At 44.7% G+C, this 26,183-nt stretch overlaps 1 protein-coding gene and 1 non-coding gene across 8 annotated transcripts; both read left to right on the top strand.

Annotated features, from left to right (window-relative positions):
* The first annotated feature begins 132 nt into the window (after nt 1-132).
* On the top strand, nt 133-25,221 carry LOC115139791 (ubiquitin-associated protein 2-like). 7 transcript variants are annotated; one of them, XM_065026536.1, is made up of 27 exons: nt 133-234; nt 1,876-2,013; nt 2,705-2,782; nt 4,617-4,727; nt 5,444-5,600; nt 7,734-7,820; nt 9,367-9,430; nt 9,620-9,705; nt 10,063-10,118; nt 10,219-10,274; nt 10,702-10,891; nt 11,040-11,301; nt 11,713-11,993; nt 12,239-12,432; nt 12,541-12,769; nt 13,064-13,103; nt 13,242-13,365; nt 17,417-17,474; nt 17,650-17,860; nt 18,150-18,241; nt 18,446-18,496; nt 18,836-18,914; nt 22,431-22,772; nt 23,053-23,157; nt 23,406-23,479; nt 23,719-23,910; nt 24,469-25,221. In XM_065026536.1, exons 2-27 carry the CDS (start codon nt 1,918-1,920, stop codon nt 24,559-24,561), a joined length of 3,408 nt encoding a protein of 1,135 aa, XP_064882608.1. In that variant the 5' UTR covers nt 133-234; nt 1,876-1,917; the 3' UTR covers nt 24,562-25,221. The 7 variants fall into 7 exon arrangements, with proteins under 7 accessions (XP_064882608.1, XP_064882610.1, XP_064882609.1 ...); XM_065026538.1 differs by having other exon boundaries at nt 9,587-9,705; nt 17,650-17,827; nt 18,449-18,496; XM_065026537.1 differs by having other exon boundaries at nt 9,587-9,705; nt 17,650-17,827.
* LOC115140729 (small nucleolar RNA SNORD121A) lies at nt 12,817-12,892 on the top strand. The gene has a single exon (XR_003865277.1). It is a non-coding gene; the product is annotated as a small nucleolar RNA SNORD121A (small nucleolar RNA).
* Nucleotides 25,222-26,183: the final 962 nt, after the last annotated feature.

Raw genomic sequence — 26,183 nt, 5'->3', positions numbered from 1 at the left:
GCCATCCATATCAAATGCCAATGAGGCCAACCAACCACTGACTTATCAACAGCGCGTTCCGAGGTGGCGGGAGCGAGCACGTACACCAGCAGAGTGCGTAAAACAACCTGATCTGCTAGACCTGTTATGAGTGGCTGGTTCGGTTATTCGGGGTTGAACGACGGCGCGGTGTGTCACGTGACGGCATCTGCTGCTGGCTGAGTGAAGCGTGTTAGCAGGTAAAGAAAGAAAAAGGTTTGTTATGATAATCATAAACAAAACAAAAAAATACGGTGGATCCATTTTACTGTAGTGATACTCCGAAAATAGATAGATCGAGCCATCATTTCACGTTGCCAGTTAGCTTAGCCACTTCAGTGCTAAGTTAGCTCTAGCGTCTCCACATTGTGCTATCGTTTTCAAATGCTAAAAATGTATGCTAACTAGCATGCTAGCCAGATAACTCACGGGTCAAATAGCTAGCTACCTAGCTATGTCCACACTTCCTTCTAGTGGGTTACATTGTAGAATTGTATACAATTTGTGTATATATAACGTTGCTAGTTACATGTTATTCTTTAATGTAATGTTATTAGTCCACGTGTGTGGAGTACAGTGTATGGGCGACTGTTCCTCAAAGAGCGACCATTATCATAAATCATTAGCTAGGGGTACTAGCTAACTGGCTAATATTAGCCGTTTACACAAAGAGCTCCGTCCAACATTGTTTATTTTGGTCTCTGACAGTGACTGCAAACCAAGTTATCTGCGGTAGCATACTTAGTTAACTATCAAACGGGCGTTATGGGCTTAATCATGAGGTTAGCTACTATAGTTACAGTAATTTTAGTAAACATTTTAGCTAGTTAATGTTATCTATTTAACGATTAGAGCGAGGCAGACAGTTTGGTCTTTGCTCAAGCTTACTTTAGACATGTGAACAAAGAATAGATTGGCAATGTTAACGTTATAACTAGCTACGTTAACGCGTCGTTAGCAAGCAAGCCAACGTTAAGTCATCGTCTTTACTGTGAATCATCAAAATAATAAAGCGCTCAACCAATCTAATTTTGGGATGCTATTATTTCTGGAAATAGCTAGCGAACCTAGCTAACAAATCTATTTTTTTCTCGATTACAAAGACGCTTAGCTATTTAGCTAACCGAATCCGGTTTGTGTACCCACCCCGATTAGAGAACACAGCTGTCACAACAACAACGGCAGCTGCTTTGTTAGCTAGACGAGAGCTAGCAAACCAGCTACGCACTATCATTAGATTATCAGAATCACACTTCATTTATAAATTAGTTGGCTAGCTAGACCATATATCCGCTTGGCATTCCGTTAATAGCGATACCTAATTTAGCTAGCTGGCAAACGTTAGTAGTTTTTAGTAACTTCACGGGCACATGTCATGAACCATTGGCACGTCTGAACTTTTTTGGGCAATCCCAAATGACTGCCCATGATTTGGACTAAGCGCTGTGGTTTGAATGCCTTGCTATAATGTTGAACGCTAGCTTCAAATCCACATTCGCCACTGTCAACAGAGCAACAAAACTATTTATAAATTGCCAGAACTTATAGCTGCCATTTAATTCAATAAAATTGATTGTAGCCAGGTGTATGAGCGATGCTTGTTTGACCATTACATCTGTGTTTGTGAGAATGTTTTTGAATGTGTGCGTGAGAGATGTAAGTTGACACCAGAACAGCCCCCCCCCCCCCCCCATATCTAAATTTAAACATGAGGGGCGATGGACAGGGTTATAGTCTTACATGGCACAGGCAAAGTTGACGACAAAAGCAAGACTCGGTACAAGTAGTCCTGTGAGGTTGAAATGATTATGATGTCCATCTGACTGACTGCCTCCCCCCTCCGTTGTTCTGTTTCAGGTTTTTCTATTTTGTACATACATTGTTTTGTATATACTGTATATGATGACTTCAGTGGTCAGCAATCCACCTCGAGGAACTCGAGACAGAGCGCTGCCCACCACCACACAAACCACACAGCCACAAAAACAGATACAGGTGAGTTTCATACACAATTTCAGAGTATCAACACTGTACAGTGTACTTTTGGTTGCTGGCAGAGGTGACTGCTACTGGTACTAAGAAAATGTAGCCGCTTATAGCTCTGATGCAATGAATTTAAAAAAAAAAAAAATGTTATTTGATTAACCCATTGCATTGGGAGCTCTGCAGTGTGCAGATAAATCATTTTTTCTAAGTGTTCTGTTATGTCTGCCTGCACTTCTTCAAATCAGTTATGCCCACCCCCCACCTTTCTACTATGTTACTGGTACCATAAGTGCATCTTTTCACTTGAAAGATAATTTATAGCTGACATGAAAGATAAAGGCCATATCGGCATATGTTTGAAACCATTTTGAAAACGATTTGTTATTGCTGCTTCTAAACGTTAAGACACAGCATAAGAATTGTAGTTCACATGGAGCCAGCCGTGGGTGAATGTAACCGCTGAAAACCCTACGTATGGAGAATGTTTTTGAGAGCTACATATACTCATATCTTGGCCAACTTGACTTAATGTCCCACCAAGCCTTTGTTATACCATACCCAGGGGTCGCATGATCTTTTCTCATGTTATTCCTGCCATCACAAGTACATATTTCAAATGTGCCTATCGCCTCTTAGTCTTATCACACACACACAACAAATGGAAGTCACCTGGGTGTAACTACTCTTTTTTTGAATGCAGGCCACAGCGGAACAGATTCGGCTTGCCCAGATGATCTACGACAAAAATGATGCCGACTTTGAGGATAAGGTCAAACAGGTGAGGACAGTGTGTGAAAGATGTTGTGAACATGGCATTTGTATAGCAGTCTGTGTGATTTTTAATTACAGTACCAATGCACACTCATCCCACACATGTCTGTTTGTGTCCTCTTTGTATTTGTGAGTGCGTTTGTCGGCACTGCTGAGTTGTTTTATGTGCACACGTGCCGATTAGGGCAGTGAACATTTAAATGAAAATTGGATCCTTAAAGTTAAGAATCCCCCCCCCCCCAAAGAATTCCTCACATAATGAAAATCACAGCGCAGTTATCACAAAATATATTATTTTCTCGGTTAGTCTAACTACACGATAAAGGCCTGCGCAATGTTTTAATTTGAAATAAAACCAGAAGAGGTGAACTTCAGTATACTTTGGTGAATTTGCAAGGCATGCAAGACATTCCCAGATGCATATTACCAAGACAGCCTGTGGTGCCACCTCTTTCCCTCGGGCTGGGTCGCATTCATTACTCCCATTCTGTATCACGAAGTAAGCAAACTAAACGGCCGAGACCTACCTCACTTTGTCCAATTGAAACTCTCATTTTAGTTCCAAACTGTTTGGACTAATGATTACAGCCCACGCTCTTTTAGCTAATGATGCGAGTTTGTTCAGTCTTCGGTTTGTTGCGGCTAGAATATCCTACCCTATTCATTGATTAGGCCCTGCTTTACTGCAGTTGCAAGCCAAGGGATTGAGAGATACGGCTATAGCCGATAGATGAGCCTAGTGCACGGTTCTTGCTCTCTGCCTGGTGGCCGGCCTGCCTATACTGTGCCCCTCTTACTCCATCCCTGTCTAATTTGCTATGAAATATGCAAGTGTTTGTTTGTGTATCTGGAAGTACAGCAACTAACTGGTCTGTCCCAAAAACACAATCTTAGGAGTTGATTCCTAGCACAATCGAATGTTGACACACCGGGAGTCCACACCGGGAGTCTCCTCCACTGTCAGGGCCGTTAACGGTTAGAAAAATGTGTCAGAGAAAGGCAAGCGATAGCAGCGAAGTCCTGTATGGCAATACTTTGAGAAGGAAATGGCAACTTTTGGAGGTGGAGTTTGGATACAGTAATGGTAGTACATTTGCAATGTTTAATCATCGGAGAGGAACTCTCCGTGAGACCCAACCTGTTGCCGACAGCTACGTTGTGAATTCAAGCGGATTTTTATTCATTTTCCTCTTTTGTACTTTTACCCCCTTTTCCTCCCCAATTTCGTGATATCTAATTGGAAGTCAGTCTTGTCCCATCGCTGCAATTCCCCTACGGACTCGGGAGAGGAAAGAGTCAAGAGTCACGTGTCCTCTGAAACACGACCCTGCTAAGCCGCACTGCTCCTTGAAACACTGTTCGCTTAACCTGGAAGCCAGCCGCACCAATGTGTTGGAGGAAACACAATCCAACTGGCGCCCGAGGTCAGCCCGCAGGCGCCCGAGGTCAGCCACAAGGACTCGCTGGAGTGCGACGTGACTAGGAAATCCCGGCTGCGATGCAGTGCCTTAAACTACTACGCCACTTGGAGGCCCATTTTCCGTAGTTTCAATGGAAACATTTGTAAATAATTATTAAATGGCAGTTTAAATGTAAAAAAAAAAATGTCTACTTGGGGAAAGGGGGTACCTAGTCAGTTGCACAACTGAATGAATTCAACCGAAATGTGTCTTCCGTGTTTAGCCTCAACCTGTCTTTAATCACTGTCCTCTACACCTGGGGAGATGTTGTTGGGGGATTAACTTCCTTGCTCAAGGGCAGGCCGGCAGATTTGTCCACCTTGCTGGCTCAGGGATTTGAACCATCAGCCAAGTGCTGATCATATGTGTGTATTCCCACAGCTGATTGAGGTGACTGGGAAGTCCCAAGATGAGTGTATGGTGGCCCTCCATGACTGCAACGAGGATGTCAACAGAGCCATCAATTTCCTGCTGGAAAGCACCTCTGACACGGTGAGGTTCACTGCAAGCGCTCACATGCATCCACGCTCTGACACATGAATTCACATCCAGTGACACTAATTCTAATTAAAGGGGCAATCTGCAGTTCAAACTTCCACAAAGCAAACACCCTGCTACTGTTTTGGTAAACGGCTGAGTGATGGGGCTGGAGAAGTGTAACCACTCTCAAATTTAGAGACTGTTATGGATGCTAGTACTGACCGTACATGAGATCCAAATGATAGTTTGAATCATGTTTTCAGCCTATATAGAACAGCTCTCTCCAACCCTGCACTTGGAGAGCTACTGTCCTGTAGGTCTTTGCTGCAACCCTAATCTAGCCTACCCGATTCTAATAATTAGCTGGTTGAATCAGGTTAGTTACAACTTAAGGTTGGATCGAAAACCTACGCGAGGGTTGCTCTCCAAGGACAGGTTTGGAGTGCCCTGCTAAACAGTGTTTGATCACAATTACATTGTTTACAAACTATGATGTTAAACTAGCTTGTATTTTGGGTTCTTATAGAGTATGACAGTTGATCTATACATCATTAACTTAGCTACAAAAATGAATTCCAATTGCAGGTAGACTCTTTAACTACTTTATTAGTCAGTCCCAAGTTTGCGCTCTCAAAGTATTCTCATAACCAAAATCTACAACCTATTTCTCATGTTTGCTTATTCAGGTTTGAGTGTTATGTTTGCAATAACGTCTCTTTGTCATTCAGACCTCCTGGGAGACAGTTGGGAAAAAGGCGCGAGGCCCCGGGAAGGAGGGAGGACCCTCTGAGACGAAGGACAACCGAGAGAAGAGGGATCGCGAGGCAAGCCGGGGCCGCGGGGGTCCCAGCAGGAGGGGCCGTGGAACCAGCCGTAGCCGAGAAGGTGAGAGCCGGACTCCTAGGGCTGTTAGTGACCATATTACCGCCACAACGACGGTCAAGAGTCGCGAATGTGGTCAAATTCGAGTCACGGTAACCATTCAAACTGCTCTGTAAAGGAATGGCGCTGAGTAGCCTAACCAACTTGCTAATAGTAAAAATAGAAACCTTTGAATGAGTAGGTGTCCATACTCTTGACGGGTACTGTAGATATTTCTGCCGAGATGCACTTTTAAGTAGATAGTTGTTGGCTCAATGACTGGAAGTCTATGGGAACAGCTAGTGTAAATGAAGCCTTACAGAGTTGGCTGCAACTTCATCTTCCAGGTAAGGCGGATCAAATATTTCAGCAAGTAATATGACTAAACTCAAATGTACTGAGGGGGTAAAACACATTTTCTTAGAAAAAATGGGTATAATATGTATGAAGACATTGTAAACGGTAAAATTGTCACGCGTCACCAAGTGTATGGAGGTGTATGCTCAATACAAAATTACAACTGGGAAGGTTCAAGACCCTCAGAGGGATGTATTGCAAAATGGTATACTGTGGACACCGGAGGGTTGGAGTTAAGATCACACTGAGTGGTTGGAGTTAAGATTGAATGGTGGATTGGCCGCTGTGGGTGAAAATCCAGCACTTGCAGAAAGAGGAAATCAGGCAATCATTATGCATGTGCTGTAGATGTGAATAAAATAGCTGTAAGTGGAAGTATTGTTGTCCGACTAATCAGGGGAGGGGAGGTGGAATGAGGGGGATTAGAAATGACACAAACCATTTTATTTGCTAGAACCCAAAATCTGCCGTATAAAAGTAGCAATCCAATTTTTTACGTCAATCTTGTTTCAAACTCTAAGCCAAACGCAACGTTAGCTATTTGGACTAAACTGAATCAGATTATAAACATCTGAGGTTGTAGTGAACCTTCAGGAGGGTAGCTCTCCAGGAACAGGGTTGGAGAGCCCTGGCATAGAGTTTGAGAGGAATAGGTCCATCGCACAGACAGAGGCAGTTCCTCAAACAGCTGGTTGATGCATAGAGAATCACTTATTTTACTTCAAGTCCAGTCATTGCGCAACATTGCTGTACGGAATCGCGTGCGACAAGTTTTGACGGCGTCTTAAAAGGAGGATCTCAGCTTTCCAGTCATAATATATTTATTTCTCAACTCCTAATGCGCAATGATTCACTTTACATCCGGAGTAGCCTACTGGCAACGCCGGACAGGCATCCTATATGCTATTACCAAGTTGGTGCATACGAATGCCATGCCCTGATAATGGCCCGTTAATAATGTGTGAAATTGTTTTCCATTGATTAGTATAATCTGATGGGTGAGAAGAATATTCTCACTTGGGAATGAGACAGGCTGCGGGTGCAGTCTAGGCCAGAAACAGAGCGAATGCCTTGGACTTTTTTTTTTTTCAAATCATCAATCATCAAATTGCATCATGCTGCCCATATTTTGAATTCCAAGACATTCTGCGCTTTATCACTAAGGTTGTTAAATAATTCTAAATCAAGCGTTTAAGACCTGTTTCAAGTCACTTTTTACATCACATGTAATAGCCGCTCAATGTGCACACTACCATGGCAATCATTTGAGAAATATCCCTTCTATTTTATTCAGCTATATGTTCACTTGTATTCATATAACTAAAATCGTAGAATATAATGGGAATTATAAGCATATCTTGTCTGCTATAAATGAACTATACCTCAGCCTAGGCACCAGGTGTATGGATTTAGCTAAACGTGTTTGTTTATTAAAGGTCAATTACTGTGAGACAGGCAGTCCATTTTCATGACCGCCACAGCCCTAGGGACACCTACCATCCCCCTTTCAAAGGTACTTAAGTCTTTTGTCTTGCCCATTCATCCTCTGAATGGCACACATACACAATCCATTGTCTCAAGGTTAAAACATGAGTCTTTAACCCGTCTCCTCCCGTTCATATACACTGATTTCTGAAGTGGATTTAACAGGTTTCCTCAATAATGGAGCACAGCGTTCAGCTAGTCTCTCATGGAAAGAGGTGTTCTTAATGTTCTGGAAACTGTTAAATCGCCTCTTTTTGTTTTGCGAGTGTGTTGACAAATGTCATTTGTTTTTGGTGTCCCCCCCTTACCTTTCAGTGCGGTCAGAGGAGAATGTGTTTGAAATGGGTCCTGGAGATAGAGGGGCAGACCGTGGTCGCAGGGGTAGAGGCGTTGCTGGCAGAGGTGAGTGTTACTGGTACTAAGAAAATAATGTAGCCACTTTCTCTAGCTTCGATGCAATGGGAACCCTGTGGTATCACGATGTGTTTGGTATCATGACACTTGGCCTAGTATCTCATCGTTAGTGAAACGCTGGGCTTGTGATGACCTCACTCTGAAAATAGGCACATTTCTTGCAGTTCTAGCATTGTTTCGGTGCGAAAAATGGCACCTTTGTGCGCCCTCACTAGTTTATATCCTTGCCTTACTTTGAAAATTGTACACTCTTTTAAAAAAAATTTAAAAAAAGTTTTGACAACATTACAAGAGATCAGTCTGCCTCATTCATTGCTATGGTCATTGCTCTCCTGAAGAAGATATCCCCTTTTCCTTTATTTCTGTGCCCTCAAATGTTAGAATATACTAGTTAAGTAGCTAGAGAACTGAACAACGTGTAAACAAATGATTAGCAGCTCGCGAGTCGACCTAGTTTTAGAATTGCCCGCGACATGGATTGAAAAATGTGGCCCGCCAATGTGTGATGGAAAAAGGAAATATGTAGAGTTGGTTATTTGGGACATATCTTGGGCTAGAAAAAAATTGTTTTCATTGTGGCAATGGTGCAACCAAGACCGGCACCTTTCTTTAGGATACTACAGCGAAGCCTAGTTATCAGAACAATTTTTTTTTTTAATTAAAAAAATATATATATTCTTGGACTTTTTATATAAAAAGACCCAGAATAATAAAAATAATAAAAAATAAAAATAGCTCACACAGCAAAATATTTATGCGCATATACTACCAAAATGTTCCCAATGTAGAGTCCTGTGCCACACAAAAAGATTCCACTGCTATGCTGTACGCTACAATAGCCTCCACAATAACCCTCCCTGATCTTCGTTTTGCAAACCCACTCTCTACTCTACGGGGCCCTTGTCTCCCCAAAATGGCATGTGATGTGGGCATTTTGTACGTCTAGTTGGGTGGTGGTAGAATTTCAGTTGGCAATGTGTCTATTTGTGTCGCCAAGCTATTACCACAAGTGCCATACAACGTGTGAAATGTACTGTGTCCTGCAGCTGCTAGGGACAGGGTGCCAGGGGTGGGGGGGGTTGTTTTGGTTGGGACAGTCAAAGACAGACGTGCATACTGTGAGGGTGGGGTCAGGGGTGCCTATGACGGCAGTTGCTGTCTCTAGATGTGTTTCGTCATACGTTTTAACTTCAGCTGTCTAAGCGAAGCCCACTCTCGTATACTGATCTGAAGCCTGTCAAATTGTGTCGCTGTTGTCAAGCTAAAGTTTAAACACTGATTTCTGATAAGCAAGTAACGTTAGGCTTTTAGTCTGTTCAAAATTCTCTACTGGTATAGACGTAGAAGTCGCCCGTTATTAACATGCCCCCCTCTAACCTATGCTTGTGTGTTTTTGAAGCAACATATCAGACGTGGGCGGAAAACGTATATCAGTTTTTTTTTTTTTTAACTCGCATACTTCACGTGTGGTTATTAGACAGAGGTTTGTGTGTCTTGCAGCAGAGGTCAGACGTGTGTCTGCGTGTGTCCTTAGGGTTGGGGGGTCGCGGCAGAGGAAGAGCAGCTGGTGGGAGCCGGTTCTCCTCTCAGGGGATGGGGTGAGTTGGAAAAAACCTATACAGGAGAGCCCACCCGTTTGTCTCCTGCTGTTCATGTCTATTCAGCCCGGTATCCAGGAAGTCTTTAGTGTGTGGGTGGCTGTTTCACTGTATCGTAGCATTGCTGAATAATGTCGACTTAATGATAACACACAGACGAACCCCTACACAACCCCTCTTCGCCTCCAGACTCTTCAACCCTGCTGACTACAATGCCAACTCGGGCGCGTCTCGCCAGGAAACCTGGGAAACTGAGGGGATCGACGATGGAACAGGTGAGACCTTTCTGGCACGCCAGTTGATTTTTAGATGGCCAACTGGGTTTCCCTGAGGTGTGAAATGAAGGCCCACTCCTTTACAAGTTGTTACAAGTTACATGTTTTAGAGCTTTAAAGTGTAGTAGTTAACAACAAGGGCTGTGTTCATACGGGAAGAACACAGGAAGGGACTACCTACATTTGTCCAATAAGAAACACTTTTTTTTGTTTTCCGTTGTGATGCGTTTTCTTTAGGAGGCGCCCTATTGAACACAACCCAGATTTTATTGTGCTGATTGAGCTCTGTTAGCCAGAGTAGGCCAGGCATGAAGGCGTGTCTAACTTATGTACCCCTACTGTCCCCGACCCGCGTAGGAGGAACATGGCGAGGCACCTTAGAAGACTGGGCTGCGGAAGACTGGAATGAGGATGTAAGTGTTTGCCACTTTTGGCTTTATATTGCAGTGGATACACACACACAGACACACACAACAAAGGTTCTCTTCCTGATGTTTCTGTTTTTATCAACAGCTGTCTGAGACCAAAGTGTTCACTGCCTCTGCAAACCACATCACGCCTGGACACAAGTAAGGGCTCCAATCTAATGCTCACCACAGTAAAGCGCACTTTACACCCATGAAATACTCGAGTACCTCTGGCTCTCCCTGCTAGCACGAATTTTCACCATACAAACAAAAAAGTACATTGGCTGGGGTTGGTATGTGTTTCTCTGTACCGGCCTTACAAATGATGGAGATGATGATGGTTACAAGCACATAGCTGAATCGTAATATGTAGACTACCTCAATCTCTGAATCTCCTTCTGTCCTATAAGTACATTATTTTTCCATTACATTCTCACTCTGCTCAACTTCTCATTGAGATATAAATGAGACGCATTATAAGTAAATTGAAGTGATATCTAATCGTGACAAAGCAGTATCTGGGTACAACACAACACTTTGCATTCAGTGTCCCATTGTAAACTGCTGGTTGTTTTATCCCCCTCTGTAGTGTGGACTTAGGCTTGCTGCTGCCCAAGACGGGCGGCGTGGAGGCTGAGCTAGGTGGCATGGAGCCCCCCGCCGCCGAGGGCCTCGGGGGTCAGAGCCTGGTATTCACCAACTCCCATCACAATGGCACTCGCACCGCCACACACAGCTATGCCAGTGCCGCCGCCAACAGCTACGCCCCCGCCGCCCTGGTGAGGCAGCCAGCCGAACGCATGCCCGTAACATGGTTACACGCATTCATATTCTTATACATACACACTAGTATTATGCTCTCAAGTGAATTTAGACGCCTGGAAATGCTTTCAGACTCACATTATCAACTCTCTCCCCCCACGACAGTCCTCAGTCCTGGGCTCTGGTTTTGGGACTCTGAGTGGGCCCAAGCCGGCCCCGGATGAGGTCAGGATACCAGAGCAGCTCAACGGGCCCCGGCTCGCCCCGCGGCCCAATCAGCAGCTGGTCACAGCGGGCAACGGCAGTGTCGCCAAAGAATCCGGTCCACCTGCAGTTGAAGTCCCCTCGCCCATTTCCGCAAGCGAATTCAAGGCCCCAAGAGTGGAGCATGGCCCAGTTCCAACCTCTCAACTTAAGACACACGCAGGTACTATCACACGGAAATCAAGTTTCAAGTGTGGGTACGTCATTTTCTATCGGCTTGTCGAATAGGAGATGGTGGTTACAAGCACATAGCGGAAACTTAATGTGGATTACCGCTGACTGAATCTCCTTCTGTCCTCAAATTGCACCCCCCCCCCAACCTTAAGTCAGAGTTCTGTTGTAAAAGCTGCCGCACATATCCGGGCCCTATTAATTCCTTAGTCCAATCCCCTGGGTCCTAACTCCAGGTCTGATGAGTCTGTAAGCAGTGTAGCGGTGGTGGCGCAAACATTGAAGGAGAAGGGTGGCAATTTCAGACCAGCAGCCATACTGGCATAAGTTTTTCATGCATGTATTTACTGTACTCCCAATACCACCATAAACCCTTCTGTCGGTTTCTCTCGGTCTTCTCCAGTGGATCTGAAGATGCAGCCGGAACCATCCCCTGTCCTCAGCAAACTGGCCCAGCGGCAGCAGCAGGCCCAGCAGAGCTCTCTGCCCCAGGCAGAGCCTCTGTCTCTTCCCCCCTCAGTCCCCACTCCCCCAGGCCACGGCCACTACGACGCCGGGCCCCCGCCTCCCAGAGACGGGCCTTCCCCCGGGGTCAAGCTGGCTCTCGACCACCAGGCCCCCATGGCTGAACCCCCACAGAGGCAGATCAAGACCCAAAGACGCAGAGTACCACCTCCCTCCAAGGTTAGGAAACGTGTGTGTGGGAATAGAGGCTGCCTGCTCACTCAAAGTGTACATACAAGGAGTGTTTGTTTCTCTATTTGTAAACATCTACAAGTAGTGAGTAACTTTGCATGCTCTTACACATTGGGCCTGAAATGTCAGTGTGCTCATTAATCACACTGTGAATAGCGTATGTACATTGATGTGATTTCATGTGTGAATGTCCCTCACCCCCTTTCTTTACGTCTCTCGCTTTCTCTCCTCAGATCCCCTCGTCTGCGGTGGAGATGCCAGGCTCGGCAGACGTGTCTGGTCTCAACGTGCAGTTTGGGGCTCTGGACTTTGGCTCTGAGCCCAGTGTGACTGACATGGGCCAACAGGCCGAGTCTGCCAGGGAGCCGGCCTCCACAGCCGTACCTCAACCCCAGATTAGCTTGTTCTCAAAACCTGGACCTGCCAGGTGTGTTTCAAATAAATACAAAATAATTAGCCTAATTAGTCTCACTGTTGTGTGAGCGTACAGGCCAAGGTGAAATTGTCTCACACTAGCTCTTCCCTCTGTTTGCAGTGAGCCCCTGGGCAGCTTGCCATCCATGCCTCCTGTGTCGGACCCCAGTTTCCCCTCCCCGTCTCTGGGCTTGCCCAGTGCGACGCCTTCCCCCTCCCTGGGTCTCCCCAGTGCCGCTCCGCCCTCCTCCAACCCCTCGTCTAGCAGAGTGGACAGTGGCCCTCCGCGGAGCTTGCCCTCGCACCTGGGCTACTCCCAGAGCAAAGACGCCCCCTCCGCCCCCCTCACCGTGAGTAACCCACACTATAGACACGGTCTCTGACTTGTCACTCGTAAACCTGGAGATAATGATGGTTACAAGCACATATCTGATTATTATGTGGAATACCTCTATGACTGAATCTCCTATGGTCAATGGACATTTTCAAGACTCTAAGCGTGATTCTAAGATTACTAGAGCTTTAATGTAACAGCACGATATGCCCAAGAACACCCTTTCAAAAGGCTTGTGGCCACTGATACGTCCTGTATCATTGTTAGTGAAATCAGATGGTCCTCTGAGTGTCAATGTCTTCTTTCACAGAATGGCTATTGTGGCATGAGGACACAGGGCCCACAGGACTGTAAGTACCCATGAGAATTTGTGGTTGACAAAAACAGAAACCCTTTTGAAGGAAAAAGTTTTTCTTAGTTCATGTTTTAAGACAAAAAAACGAGTCCAGCGTGCTTGCTTATCTGTCGGTTTCTCTCTTCTTTCTCAGCAACGACATTGGCCTCTCGTACCCAAAAGCCAGAGTCGCCCCCCATGAGCAGTGAAAGTGGCCACCATGTTCCCTCCCCGGCCCCCATGCCCTCCCACTCCGCCCCCCTGCCATCCCTCAGCAGGTAAGTCCATAACTCACCCCCTAGTCATTCTCATGATAATATTTACAAGTACATAGCTGAATCTTAATATATGGACTACCTCAATGACTGAATCTCCCGTGTTGACTCGGTAGAATTGAAGTCCTTGTTATCGGTTGGTTCAACCCTTTTTAACCCTCTCAGTCCTGAGACCCCAGGAAACATTGTCCTTTCATTTATCTGCATGTCCAGCCCTTATATTTAGCCTCACAATGAAGTGTTTTACCATTTTATTTTCAGGGACAACCAGGGCTACAAGTAGACCACACAATTTGACATAAACAGTGGCTTTCATGAGATTTATTGACTAATGTCAATTGGAAAAAATAAGATCCACCAAACCAACCTGATAAAAATGAATTTATATGAATGCTGTAAGTATAGATTGTTTGTTTGCTGGGAAATGAATATTCAACTAATCAGTGACAACTGTTTGGTGTTTGTGACAGCAACTGTGAGCTTATTACAGTGTTATGAACACTGGCCTGGGATTTCCTGTGATCTGTCTAGAAGAAGTCCTTACCTTCTAATGACTCTTGTATAGCTTGTGAGGGTCATCGGGCAAAGCATGTTTGTGAGTCTCGGTTTTGAGCTCAAACCATTTGGACGTAACAGCCTTTAAAAAATAATAATAATTTAAGACCTGGGCCCCTCTGGGGTCCACCATTGTCTCAAACAGTGCTCTAGTGTTAATCACACAAACTAATGGTGTCTACGGCTGCAGAAGAAATGGACAAATCCAAACACACAATGTTTAACTCGCTGCAGTCTAAGCCTACCAAGCTATATGGAATTGCTTTAAAAAGGTCACACCAAGAATAATTTAACTACTTGATTTTTAATTAAGAAATCTAGAAGTATTAAAAATATATATAAATATATATTTGATTAAAAAATTTGTTTGGTCTTACTGCTATTAACTCATACAAACTCATTGAATAAGATTCACGACATGGAACAGAGTCGCCCCCCCACCCTTTACAGTGTCTGTATGAGATTTGAGAGATCAGGAAACGTATATACTACACATCAAAAGTTTTAGAACACCTACTCATTCAATGGGTTTTCTTTATTTTTACTATTTTCTACATTATAGAATAATAGTGAAGACAAACTATGAAATAAAAAATATGGAATCATGTAGTAACCAAAAAAGTGTTGAACAAATCAAAATATATTTCAAATCAAAATCTAATTTTGTTGGTCACATACACATGGTTAGCAGATGTTATTGTGAGTGTAGAAAAATACTTGTGCTTCTAGTTCTGACAGTGCAGCAATATCTAACAAGTAATCTAACAATTCCACAACTACCTAATGCACACACATCTAAAGGAATGGAATAAGAATATATACATAAAAATATATGGATGAGCAATGACAGAGCGGCAGAGGCAAGATGCAATAGATGGTATGAAATACAGTATATATACACGACCGTTCAAAAGTTTGGGGTCACTTAGAAATGTCCTTGTTTTTGAAAGACAAGCAACAAAAATGTGTCCATTTTAAAATAACATCAACTTGATCAGAAATACAGTGTAGACATTAATGTTGTAAATTACTATTGTAGCTGGAAACTGCTTTTTTTTTTTTTTTTTTTACAGTATATCTACAAAGGAGGCCCATTATCAGCAACCATCACTCCTTTGTCCCAATGGCACATTGTTAGCTAATCCAAGTTTATAATTTTAAAAGGCTAAATGATCATTGGAAAATGCTTTTTCAATTATGTTAGCTCAGCTGAAACTGTTCTGCTGTTTTAAAGAAGCAATAAAACGCTCCTTTATACCCATTTGTGGGTTCGATTACAGGCTCAAAATGGCCAGAAACAAAGTCCTTTCTTCTGAAACTCGTCAGTCTATTCTTGTTCTCAGAAATGAAGGCTATTCCATGCGAGAAATTGCCAAGAAACTGAAGATCTTGTACAACGCTGAGTACTACTCCCTTTACAGAACAGCACAAACTGGCTCTAACCAGAATAGAAAGAGTGGGAGCACAACTGAGCAAGAGGACAAGTACATTAGTGTCTAGTTTGAGAAACCGACATGTCACAAGTCCTCAACTGGCAGCATCATTAAATAGTACCTGCAAAACACCATTCTCAACGTAAACAGGGGATTCCGGGATGCTGGCTTTCTAGGCAGAGCTGCAAAGAAAAAGCCATATCTGACTGGCAGGCAAAATAACAATCTTTAATCTTTTCTTTTTATTTGCCAGTCTGAGATGTCTTTTGGTCAAATTTGAGATTTTTGGTTCTGACCTGCGTGTGGTGAATGGGTGATCTCTGCATGTGTAAATCCCACCGTATAGCATGGAGGTGTGGGGGTGTTTTGCTGGTGACACTCCAAGACACACTTAACCAGCATGGCTACCACAGCATTCTGCAGCGATACGCCAATTAAATCAAATGTATTTATATAGCCCTTCGTACATCAGCTGATATCTCAACGTGCTGTACAGAAACCCAGCCTAAAACCCCAAACAGCAAGCAATGCAGGTGTAGAAGCACGGTGGCTAGGAAAAACTCCCTAGAAAGGCCAAAACCTAGGAAGAAACCTAGAGAGGAACCAGGCTATGTGGGGTGGCCAGTCCTCTTCTGGCTGTGCCGGGTGGAGATTATAACAGAACATGGCCAAGATGTTCAAATGTTCATAAATGACCAGCATGGTCGTATAATAATAATAATAATAAGGCAGAACAGTTGAAACTGGAGTAGCAGCACGGAGTAGCAGGTGGACTGGGGACAGCAAGGAGGAGTCATGTCAGGTAGTCCTGGGGGCATGGTCCTAGGGCTCAAGTCCTCCGAGAGAGAGAGAGAAAGAAAGAGAAGGAGAGAATTAGAGAACGCACACTTAGATTCACACAGGACACCGAATAGGACAGGAGAAGTACTCCAGATATAACAAACTTACCCCAGCCCCCCGACACATAAACTACTGCAGCATAAATACTGGAGGCTGAGACGGGAGGGGTCAGGAGACACTGTGGCCCCATCCGAGGACACCCCCAGACAGGGCCAAACAGGAAGGATCTAACCCCACCCACTTTGCCAAAGCACAGCCCCCACACCACTAGAGGGAAATCTTCAACCACCAACAATGAGTCGGACCGCAGAGTGAAGGAAAAAGCAGCCAACAAGTGCTCAGCATATGTAGGAACTTCTTCAAGACTGTTGGAAAAGCATTCCAGGTGAAGCTGGTTGAAGAGAATGCAAAGAGTGTGCACAGCTGTCATCAAGGCAAAGGGTGTCTATTTTGAAGAATCTCAAATATAAAATCTATTTTGATTTGTTTAACACTTTTTTTGCGGGGGGGGGGGGGGGTTACTATATGATTCCATGTGTTATGTCATAGTTTTGATGTCTTCACTATTATTCTGCAATGTAGAAAATAGTAAAAAATAAAGAAAAGCCCTTATGAGTAGGTGTGTCAAAGCTTTTGACTGGTGGTGTATGTGGATTTTTAAAATATATTTTTTAATGGATGTAACCTTTTTTATTTTGGCACTAAACAGTCTCCATATACTTCAATTCATATATGTTTTTTAAACTGGTACCGGGGGACCATCAGATGAGGCCTGTGGGTTCCTAAAACAAAACCAACATGTTCGTGAGTCACCTTTTCAGAGTGGTCATATTAGTGTGCATCCCAAACTGTTCGGACGCTACAGACAAGTTGGCAGGTCCGCTGTACCGACTTCAGACGAGTCCCAAGACTCTTGTGTGGGTCGTAGAGCAAAACGAAGAACACGTGTTCGTGAGAATCGTCTTTACATAGAGGGGGTCATAAGTTTGTAGACCAAACCGTTCGGACACTACAGATTTTGTAGTCAAACACCGCTTTAGCTCTGCCACCGTGCGACGGCGGCGGATGCGGTGGATTGAGACGAATCAAATGCAAAAAAATATCTCTAGCTTAAATTTTGGGGGGGGATTCTAGGGGGTTAAAAGGGGTTTAGAGGTCAAATGCACTTGCTTTACTGTGGGACTCATTGGGTTAACGTTACCCGTTTTCTCTGCTGCTCTCTCCAGTCATGTGACCAGTACATACTCGTCAGGATCTGCCCTCTCCACTAGCTCCTCCCTCACGGTAAGCACCACCTCTTCTTGGGCTAACGTAAAACACTTCCTAGACGGTGTGTGTCTATGGTTGTTGATCGCCGAGGGACTAATGTTAAATAAGCACAGACGCTGGAGAGGAAAAGGGCAACCGATTTTAAAGCTAAGCTTCTGTCAGGCTAACTCTTCCCCACCCTACCATACAGATGACCAGTGAGGAGAACAGCAGTCTCCACGCCTTCTCCTCCTCGGGCCCTTCGATCAACGCCGCTGTTAGCAGCTCCAATGGCATGATGCACGGCCCCGGAGGACTTGGTCTGACTGGCAACGCCGCCCTCTCACCCGCTGGGCGCACCGCCCAACCTCTGCTGACCACCACCTCGGGTGAGTCCAGGAGAACCCTGCCGTCACACATAGGTTTGTTACGGTCACTTAATGGTTCTCCTCCAGGGTTTCCCAAACTCTGTCCCCGGAACCCCAAGGGGTGCACATTTAGTTTTTTGCCCTAGCACTACACAGCTGATTATAATAACCAACTAATCAACTGTTGATCATTTGAATTGGCTGTGTGGTGTTAGATAAAAAACAAACCGGGATCCCGGGGACAGAGTTTGGGGAGACCCTGTCCTACTCCCTCTGCTTATTTGACCGTTGTGACCAGTGTAATTTTTGACTCCTCTTCCTCTCTCATTCTGATGTTCCACAGGCAAACCCCCCCCTAACCTGGCCCAAGGAGTGCCCCCTCTGTTGGCCAATCAGTACATTATGGGCCCTGGAGGCCTGCTTCCTGCATACCCGGTAACTACGCTACCCCTCTTTTTCCTCTTGTGCGCCCTTGCGCTGTTTTTTTTGTTTGTTTTGTCTCCATGAATTCCCATCCATTTCGCTCTCGCCTTTCTCTCTAGCCCGCCATTGGTTCTTGCTTAGCGAGTTATGGTTGACTATTTCAGTTGAGATGTATCAAAGGACCTGTTTTCATTTGGTCTTTGTCCTGCTCTAAAGCAGATCTATGGCTATGAGGACCTGCAGATGCTTCAGTCTCGTCTGCCTATGGTGAGTGACCTTTCACACATGGAACATCCCTTGTGTCGATGAAGAGCAATGCAGCACACATTTCTGTTTTCCCAGATGGATTCTGGTATGGTCTCTGGTTTAGATGTAGTTTTAATAGACCAGGCATAAATACATGTTAATGATTAATATTGTCTGTTGTGCCCGTCTTAATATGGAGATGATGATGGTTGTTACAAGCACATAGATGAATCCTAATATGTGGACCACCTCAATGACAATCTCCCATCTCCTGTGTGGAATCTGATTTTATTTGGTGATGTTAGTTTTCTCTCCTTCCGTCTCTCATTTAACCTGGTGTGTTTCTCCATCCCTGTGTAGGACTACTATGGAGTCACATTCCCTGGTACACCGGCAACGATGCCTGGCAGAGATGGGCTAGCCAACAATCCATACTCAGGTAACGCTTGTTGCACACTCCTTTACAAATGCACCAAACTCTGAGGCCAGAACCATTTCTTGTGTGTTCACCATAATATGGAGATGATGATGGTTACAAGCACATAGCTGAATCTTAATATGTGGACCACCTCAATGACTGAATCTCCCATCTCCTCTAATGAATTGAACAAATGTCTGATTCAGCCCCATCCCGCGATGGAACGATTCATACTTCCTATTTAAGAATACATTTAATTTGTATATCGCTTTTCGTGAGTTATCTCAACTCTACTGTGGGGGAAAAACATTAGACAATAAAAATAATATGTATTTAGAATGAAGGCAGGTAAAATGGGAGTAGTGGGATGGGTGTTAAATACACTGGGACTAGGACTGTGAAAAATAGTCTGTAGAAGTGGCTTTTATGGCCGGTATTTAAGAAAATACAAAAAAGTTCCCAATGATGGAGGTGCATGGTCAGGGAGAGCGTTTGGAGGTGACTTATCCTAATAGCCAGAAGCGTGTCTGTTCTACGAAATGAATATGTTCTCACCAAATGAATGTGCACTGAACTGACACGAGTGATTGGTTAATGACCGTCCGATGTTAAGATGGGAGTTAAATGTTATAATGCGCTCACCTCAGACAGCGGTGTGTACCCTCCTGTAGCGGCTGGCGAAGTCATTCAAAGCCTGTGCTTTATCACTCAGGGTGGCACTTTCCAGTGCTACTGTTTTTGCAATGTAATGTTATTAAAACAAAATCAGACAACCCCGTAGTAGAATAGTTGACCTATTTACCTAGTCGGCTTGTGTGTTCTATCCTAGCTAAATATTCCTTGCGAGAGCCATTGGACAAGCAGTCCAATGCACAACCATTCTTAATGGGGTCACGGGAAAACCGTTTTGAGAGCAGCGTTGCTTAAAAACAATATAAACAAAATATATATATATTTTAAAGTGAATAATGATTTATGTTTATAATAACAATCAGGATGTAGTGTCCAATGGGGTAATTGCAGATATGCTTCAGCCTATGTACATTTTATAGCCATGATGCTTCATCGGTTGGGCGACAGGTGATAAATAATGCTTATTGCTCATAGCACATTTGATATTATAGGTCACGCATAGGCTATGTGCACATGGTCCAATATGTTACAATGAATTAACAAGTTTTACATGTTATTGGGCACATTTCTAGAGGTGGAAATTATATTTTAGGTGGTGTCTGCATTAATTTATTTTCGTTTTTGGAGTAGAATGTCCCTTTTATAAAACTTTTTTTTTTAAAGTCACCAGGAACTGAGCTGCTCAGTCCTACATAAAAATGATCCTGGGGATCCCCTAAGCAAGGGATTGGTTAAACTCACAGTACATGTAAAAAATGATCCTCTTTTCCTAATATGATGGTCATGACGTTATTACATGAAAGGTGAGGTTTACTTAGCCCCAGACAATAGATCTGTGATTGGGACTGTGTGAACCAAGGAGGCGAGCGTTGGCACGTTACTTCACAAGGATGTTCCGGGTATACGTGAGAGTGCTGTTATACAGATTGACCATGTCTTCAAGGGCCCGCTCACTACAGTCAGACTCAAAGGTGGGCTGGATGTGTTCCTGAAAGAGGAATGGGTTGAGTTTCCTCAGGTCGCGGAATTTAATGGTGCCCTTTAGTTGGTGGAGAGGAGTTGGAGCGGTCGGTGTGTCGCCAACCTTGCGGTCAGAGACGCCTCGCTCGATGACAGCCAAGTCGGTGACATCGCCAGTGATAATAAGGTCCGTTTTGTGTGTTGTCCACGGTTGTGGGTGGGAGCATTTACCTGTTGCACAAAGTTCAGCCAGTCCAGCAAGTTAAGTCGGCAGCCACAGAGCACTTGTGTGAGTCAACATGGATGTTAGTCTTCCAAATGTGTGTTGGTGAGGGTGTGGCATAGAGGTTAATCTATTGAACAGAAATATAAATGCAACAAGTGTTGGACTAATGTTTCATGAGCTGGAATTTCCTTACATACACACGTTTTATTTTGCTCATTGTGCACGCATTTGTTTGTGCACACATGCATGCATCCCTGTTAGTGAGCATTTATCCTTTGTCATGATACGCCACACCTGTCAGGTGGATGGATTATCAAGAAGTTGATTAAACAGCATGATCGTTACACAGGTGCTGGAGACGATACATTTTATTAAGGCCTCTCTAAAATGTGCATAGTTTTGTCACACAACACAATGCCACAGATGTCTCAAGTTGTGCGGGAGTGTGCAATTTGCATGCTGACTACAGGATTGTCCAACAGAGCTGTTGCCAGAGAATTTTAATGTTCATTTCTCTACCATAAGCCGCCTCCGCTATTTTAGAGAATTTGTCACTACATCAACTAATCAAATCTTATTGATCACAAACACATGGTTAACAGATGTTAATGCGAGTGTAGCGAAATGCTTCTGCTTCTAGTTCTGACAGTCCAGTAATATCTAACAATTCTCAACAACTACACACATCTAAAGAGATGGATTAAGAATGTGTGTATATATATATTATTTAACTAGGCAAGTCCGTTAAGAACAAAGTCTTATTTTCAATGACGGCCTAGGAACAGTGGGTTAAATTGTCAGCTCGGGGAGTCAAACTTGCAACCTTTCGGTTACTCGTCCAACGTTCTAACCACTAGGCTACCCTGCTGTGCGTGTGCCTGTGGAGGGAAGGGATTGTGTGTGTGTGTGTGTGTGTGTGTGTGTGAGAGAGATGGCCCAGCGGCATAGGCAAGGTGCAATAGATGGTATAAGGTGCAGTATATACATATGAGATGAGCAATGTAAGATACTTTAAACAATGCCACTTTAATAATGTTAAAGTGACTAGTGTTCCATTTATTAAAGTGGTCAAGTCTGTATGTAGGCAGCAGCCTCTCTGTGCTAGTGATTGCTGTTTAACAGTCTGATGGCTTTGAGATAGAAGCTGTTTTTCAATCTCTCTGTCCCAGCTTTGATGCACCTGTACTGACCTCGCCTTCTGGATGGTAGTGGAGTGAACAGGCTGTGGCTTGGGTGGTTGTTGTCCTTGATCGTCTTTTTGGCCTTCCTGTGACATCGGGTGCTGCATGTGTCTTGGAGGCCAGGTAGTTTGCCCCTGTGATGCGTTGTGCAAACCGCACCATCTCCGGCCTCACAACCGCAGACCGTGTGTAACCATGCCAGCCCAGGACCTCCACATCCAGCTTTCTTAGTCTTTGGTCCGGCCTTCTATCCAGGAGATAAGAGAAGTGGCTAGTATTCGAATCCAAACATTTAGCTAGTTGATTGGATACGAAGGCTAGTTTCTAATGTTTTCAGTTTAGAAAACTAGATTTTTGTATTCAGTACTCGATTAGCTTTCAAATAAAGTAAAAGTTAAAAATAATACTACACATCAAAAAAAAAAAAAAGAATTATAGATAAATTCCCAGGAACATAAACCCATTTTGGCTCTCATTCCCTCCTATGCATTTGCCTTTTTTTCATATCGATCACCATCTCTTCTCTCTCTTGTTTAGGTGAAGCGACCAAGTTTGGCCGAGGGGATTCGTCATCCCCGGCTCCCCCCACCAGCCTTTCACAGGGCCCATCCTCGCAGCCCCCCCAAGCTCAGAGCCAAGGCCAGGGCCAGCAGAACCAGAACCAGGCCTTCCTCAACCCCCCTCTGCCTCCTGGCTACGGCTACACCGGCCTGCCCTACTACGCTGGCATGCCCGGGGTGCCCAACGCCTTCCAGTACGGCCCCGCCGTCTTTGTGCCTCCGGCCTCGGCCAAGCAGCCCAACATGGGCCTGGGGAACCCCTCCAGCCAGTACCACCAACAGCATCAGCCCAGCTACGGCCAGCACACGTATGGAACAGGTATGTGTGAGAGGATGACCTGAAATCAGACCGTGTGTGTGTCTGTTTTGTACGTGGCTGAGAGGGAGATCTTGCTTAGCGAGCATGCCCCCCCCGCCCCCCCCCCCTCTGCCGGATATAGTCGCTGTTCACATGCTATTCTAGCCAGTTACCTTATTGCTTCTCTCTCTCGGTTCTTCTCCCCCTTCCTCTGCTGTCTTTTTTTATTTATTTATTTATTTTTTACTCTCCCCCCTCCACTTCACTCGGTCCTCCTGGTCCTCTTCCATTCCTCTCTCAGCTTTTGACGACCTGTCTCAGGGCCACGCGGGGGAGTACAGTAAGGGAGGGTACGGAGGCTCTGCCCAGTCACAGGCCAAATCAGCTGGCAGCGGCCCAGGGAAAGGTACACTCAATGAACTCGGCTGCCCCAGGACGCACCCCCTCCCCCTCCCCGCCTCCTTCACTGTTATCCGCCGTGATTTACTACTACTGTTCTGAAACACCTTCCTCACTACTAAGAAATACTACCTCACTCACTACTAACTCTTGAAATGGTGAACCCCCTCACTAGAAATGTTGAACATTGCCTACTAGCGCCGTGCCACCTCACAGGGTCAAACTGACATGTTTGATGTGTCCTCTCGCTCACAGCTCCAGGTTTGTCCGGCTCGGGCAGCAGTGGAGGGGTGCCTGAAATGGGTGCTTCAATGTACAGCAAGACACAGGTGAGTCAGTCCACACCTGGTGTTCAGTTGTTGCTGTTGGGCGTTTCAGCTAAGTCATGTCTGAGAATAACGAATATACTTCAATTTAAACGGCTGGTTGGATTAATTGTGGTTAATGGCAAAGCTGTCTGATCGAGGAGCACACAACCCTCAGTACCACAGAATTGAATCATAAGGATAGGTTCAGGATTATACTCAGTCATGACATAATATAATGATGGTCTTCTGCCCCCCCCCAGGCTTTTGATAAGCAGGGCTTCCACACGGGAACCCCCCCTCCCTTCAGCCTGCCGTCTGCCCTAGGGGGCACAGGCCCCCTGAACCCCGGCGGTGCCCCCGGTTACGCCCCAGCCCCCTTCCTCCACATCCTGCCTGCCCACCAGCAGCCCCACTCCCAGATGCTGCACCATCACCTCGCCCAAGATGGACAGGTAACACCGTAGACTTGTATTCTCCACATGCTGTTAATGAACACCATATGCATGGTCTCCTGGGGAGCTGTACCATGCCTCCATGGCTCAACTAGCACTCCTGTAGACTAGTCTTTAAATAATTGGATGGTGAAACTTGCATCTAGCCCAACCAGAAAAGCAAGGTCGACACAATTCAGGCATTCTTGAAAGTCTAGATAATCCTTGTCCTGCAAGGAACACTATTTTTATAGTTGTAAAATTGATTTAGCAAGCAGTAGGCATTTAGAATTGAATGTGGAGTGGAGCTTTATAGTTACATGATGACATCGCGTGCCCCACATATATTTGTGTCCGACAACTATTTGTCAATCATTTACTCAAAACAGTTCCCAGCATTTTCTCGCAGTGAAGTTGGACCAAATTAAAAATCCACCTGTCGGACGGATAAAAAGGTTCATCTTGTAGAATGTTTCTCCTGTAGCTGTCGTTTCCTTTACACATGTTTTAGCCGAATAAACGTGGGTCAATTGAAACCCGCCCTATTGACTTGGGTGTATGTGTGCCCCCCCCCTGCAGGGTGGTCCGGGTCAGCGCAACCAGTCCAGCAGCATGCAACAGAAGAGCCAGGGCAACAAGTCCAGCTATGGCAGCCCTTACTGGGCCAACTGAAGGGCACTGTGGTGGCACCTAGGGGAGTCTGTCCTACTCATCCTTAAGGCTCTGTGTGTGAAGCTAAACACAAACACACTGCCCAAACATAACCCTCCTTCTCCAACTTCCCTCACCCCCAAAAGTCCTTACATTTTCTTTCTTTTCCCTTTTTCAAATTGGTTGTACATGTAAGATATTTATGTATGTATTTATATATATAAATATATATACTGTATATGTAATAGTAGAACAAGAAATGTGGTGGCTGCATTATTTTTGAAGGACGTTTTTGTTCACTTTTTCAAAACTGCAGGAAGACGTTACAGCAAAATCTGAACTCCTATAGAGAAATGGAAAGAGCTTTACCACTGATGAAATGAGGACCTCTCAGATGGAGGGTTTTCACATTAACAAACTGCATTTGTCTCCTTTTTTATACACATCTGAGTGACCCAGCTAATCCCACTTATTTTGACGCTCTTTTAAAACTCCATTTCAATTTTGTAGCTGTAGATCTCTTCCCTGTTTTCTGTTTCTGGTGGGGGGGGCTCTGGGGAGGGGGGGGCGCCTCTGTGCCCTCCCAGCATTGATCCCCCTCAAAGACTTGCCCATTCAAATTTTATATTTTAATGTAATTTTAACCATCGTTTACCTCTAAATAAAAGTTCTGCGCTGTAACTTTGTCTTGCGCAGAAGTTCTTTGTCTGTAAGGGACTATAGTCAAGGCAGGCTGGTCTTGGATGTTGTCATAAATGTGTGTGTGTGTGTGTGTCGTGTTGTCCCTTTTTTTTTTAACCAGAGCTCGAATTGACCAGATATACCACGACACCTTACTCAAGCATCGTCCATACCACTAAACCAGCACAGATGTCACTTGCAGAAGGGCGGACACTAGTGAGCACACCGCTAACTTGGCAGCCATTTAATTTCACATTGGCTTAATTAACATGCACAATACGCATCCTCAGAAACCCTAGCAAGATCTCTGGAGATGCTCAAGTTGTACCCTTTACAGCTGCATCTCTAATCGCAAAATAATATCAACTCAGCAATTTCAACCATTTTACGGAGTACATAGAAGGAAATCAGTCAATTTTAAATACATTAATTGGGCTCTAATCTATGGATTTCACATACTGCGCAGGGGTGCAACTGTGCCCCTCGCCTGAGAGTGCATAAGCCCACCCACTGACTAGGCCTGGCTCCCCAATCCGAATTTTTCTCCACAAAAGGGCCTTTAGGTAGCCTAGTGGTTAGAGCGTTGGGCCAGTACACCGAAAGTTTGCTGGATCGAATCCCCGAGCTGACAAGGTAAAAAATCTGTCGTTCTGCCCCTGAACAAGGCAGTTAACCCGCTGTTCCCCGGTAGGCCGTCATTGTCAATAAGATTTTGTTATTAACTGACTTGCCTAGTTAAATAAATGTTAAACAAAAGCATTATAGTAATATTAGACAAATACTACTCAGTTTCATCAGCTGTCTGGGTGGCTGGTCACAAACGATCCCGCAGGTGAAAAAGCCGAATGTGGAGGTCCTGGGCTGGCATGGTTACATGTGGTCTGCGGTTGTAGACTGGTTGGATGTACTGCCAAACTATCTAAAAATAAGTTGGTGGGTTAAGGTGGAGAAATTAACATTTT

The sequence above is a fragment of the Oncorhynchus nerka genome, linkage group LG13 (assembly GCF_034236695.1).
Source record: "Oncorhynchus nerka isolate Pitt River linkage group LG13, Oner_Uvic_2.0, whole genome shotgun sequence".
NCBI classification, from domain to species: domain Eukaryota; kingdom Metazoa; phylum Chordata; class Actinopteri; order Salmoniformes; family Salmonidae; genus Oncorhynchus; species Oncorhynchus nerka.
This window is presented reverse-complemented; position numbering and strand designations above follow the sequence as displayed.

Coding starts and splice junctions, on each gene's coding strand:
- LOC115139791 (XM_065026534.1), top strand. CDS start 1,918: ATGATGACTTCAGTGGTCAGCAATCCACCTCGAGGAACTCGAGACAGA. Junction 13,366..17,416: donor CCCCTGCCATCCCTCAGCAG/GTAAGTCCATAA, acceptor TGCTCTCTCCAG/TCATGTGACCAGTACATACT. Junction 23,911..24,468: donor ACCTCGCCCAAGATGGACAG/GTAACACCGTAG, acceptor CCCCCCCTGCAG/GGTGGTCCGGGTCAGCGCAA.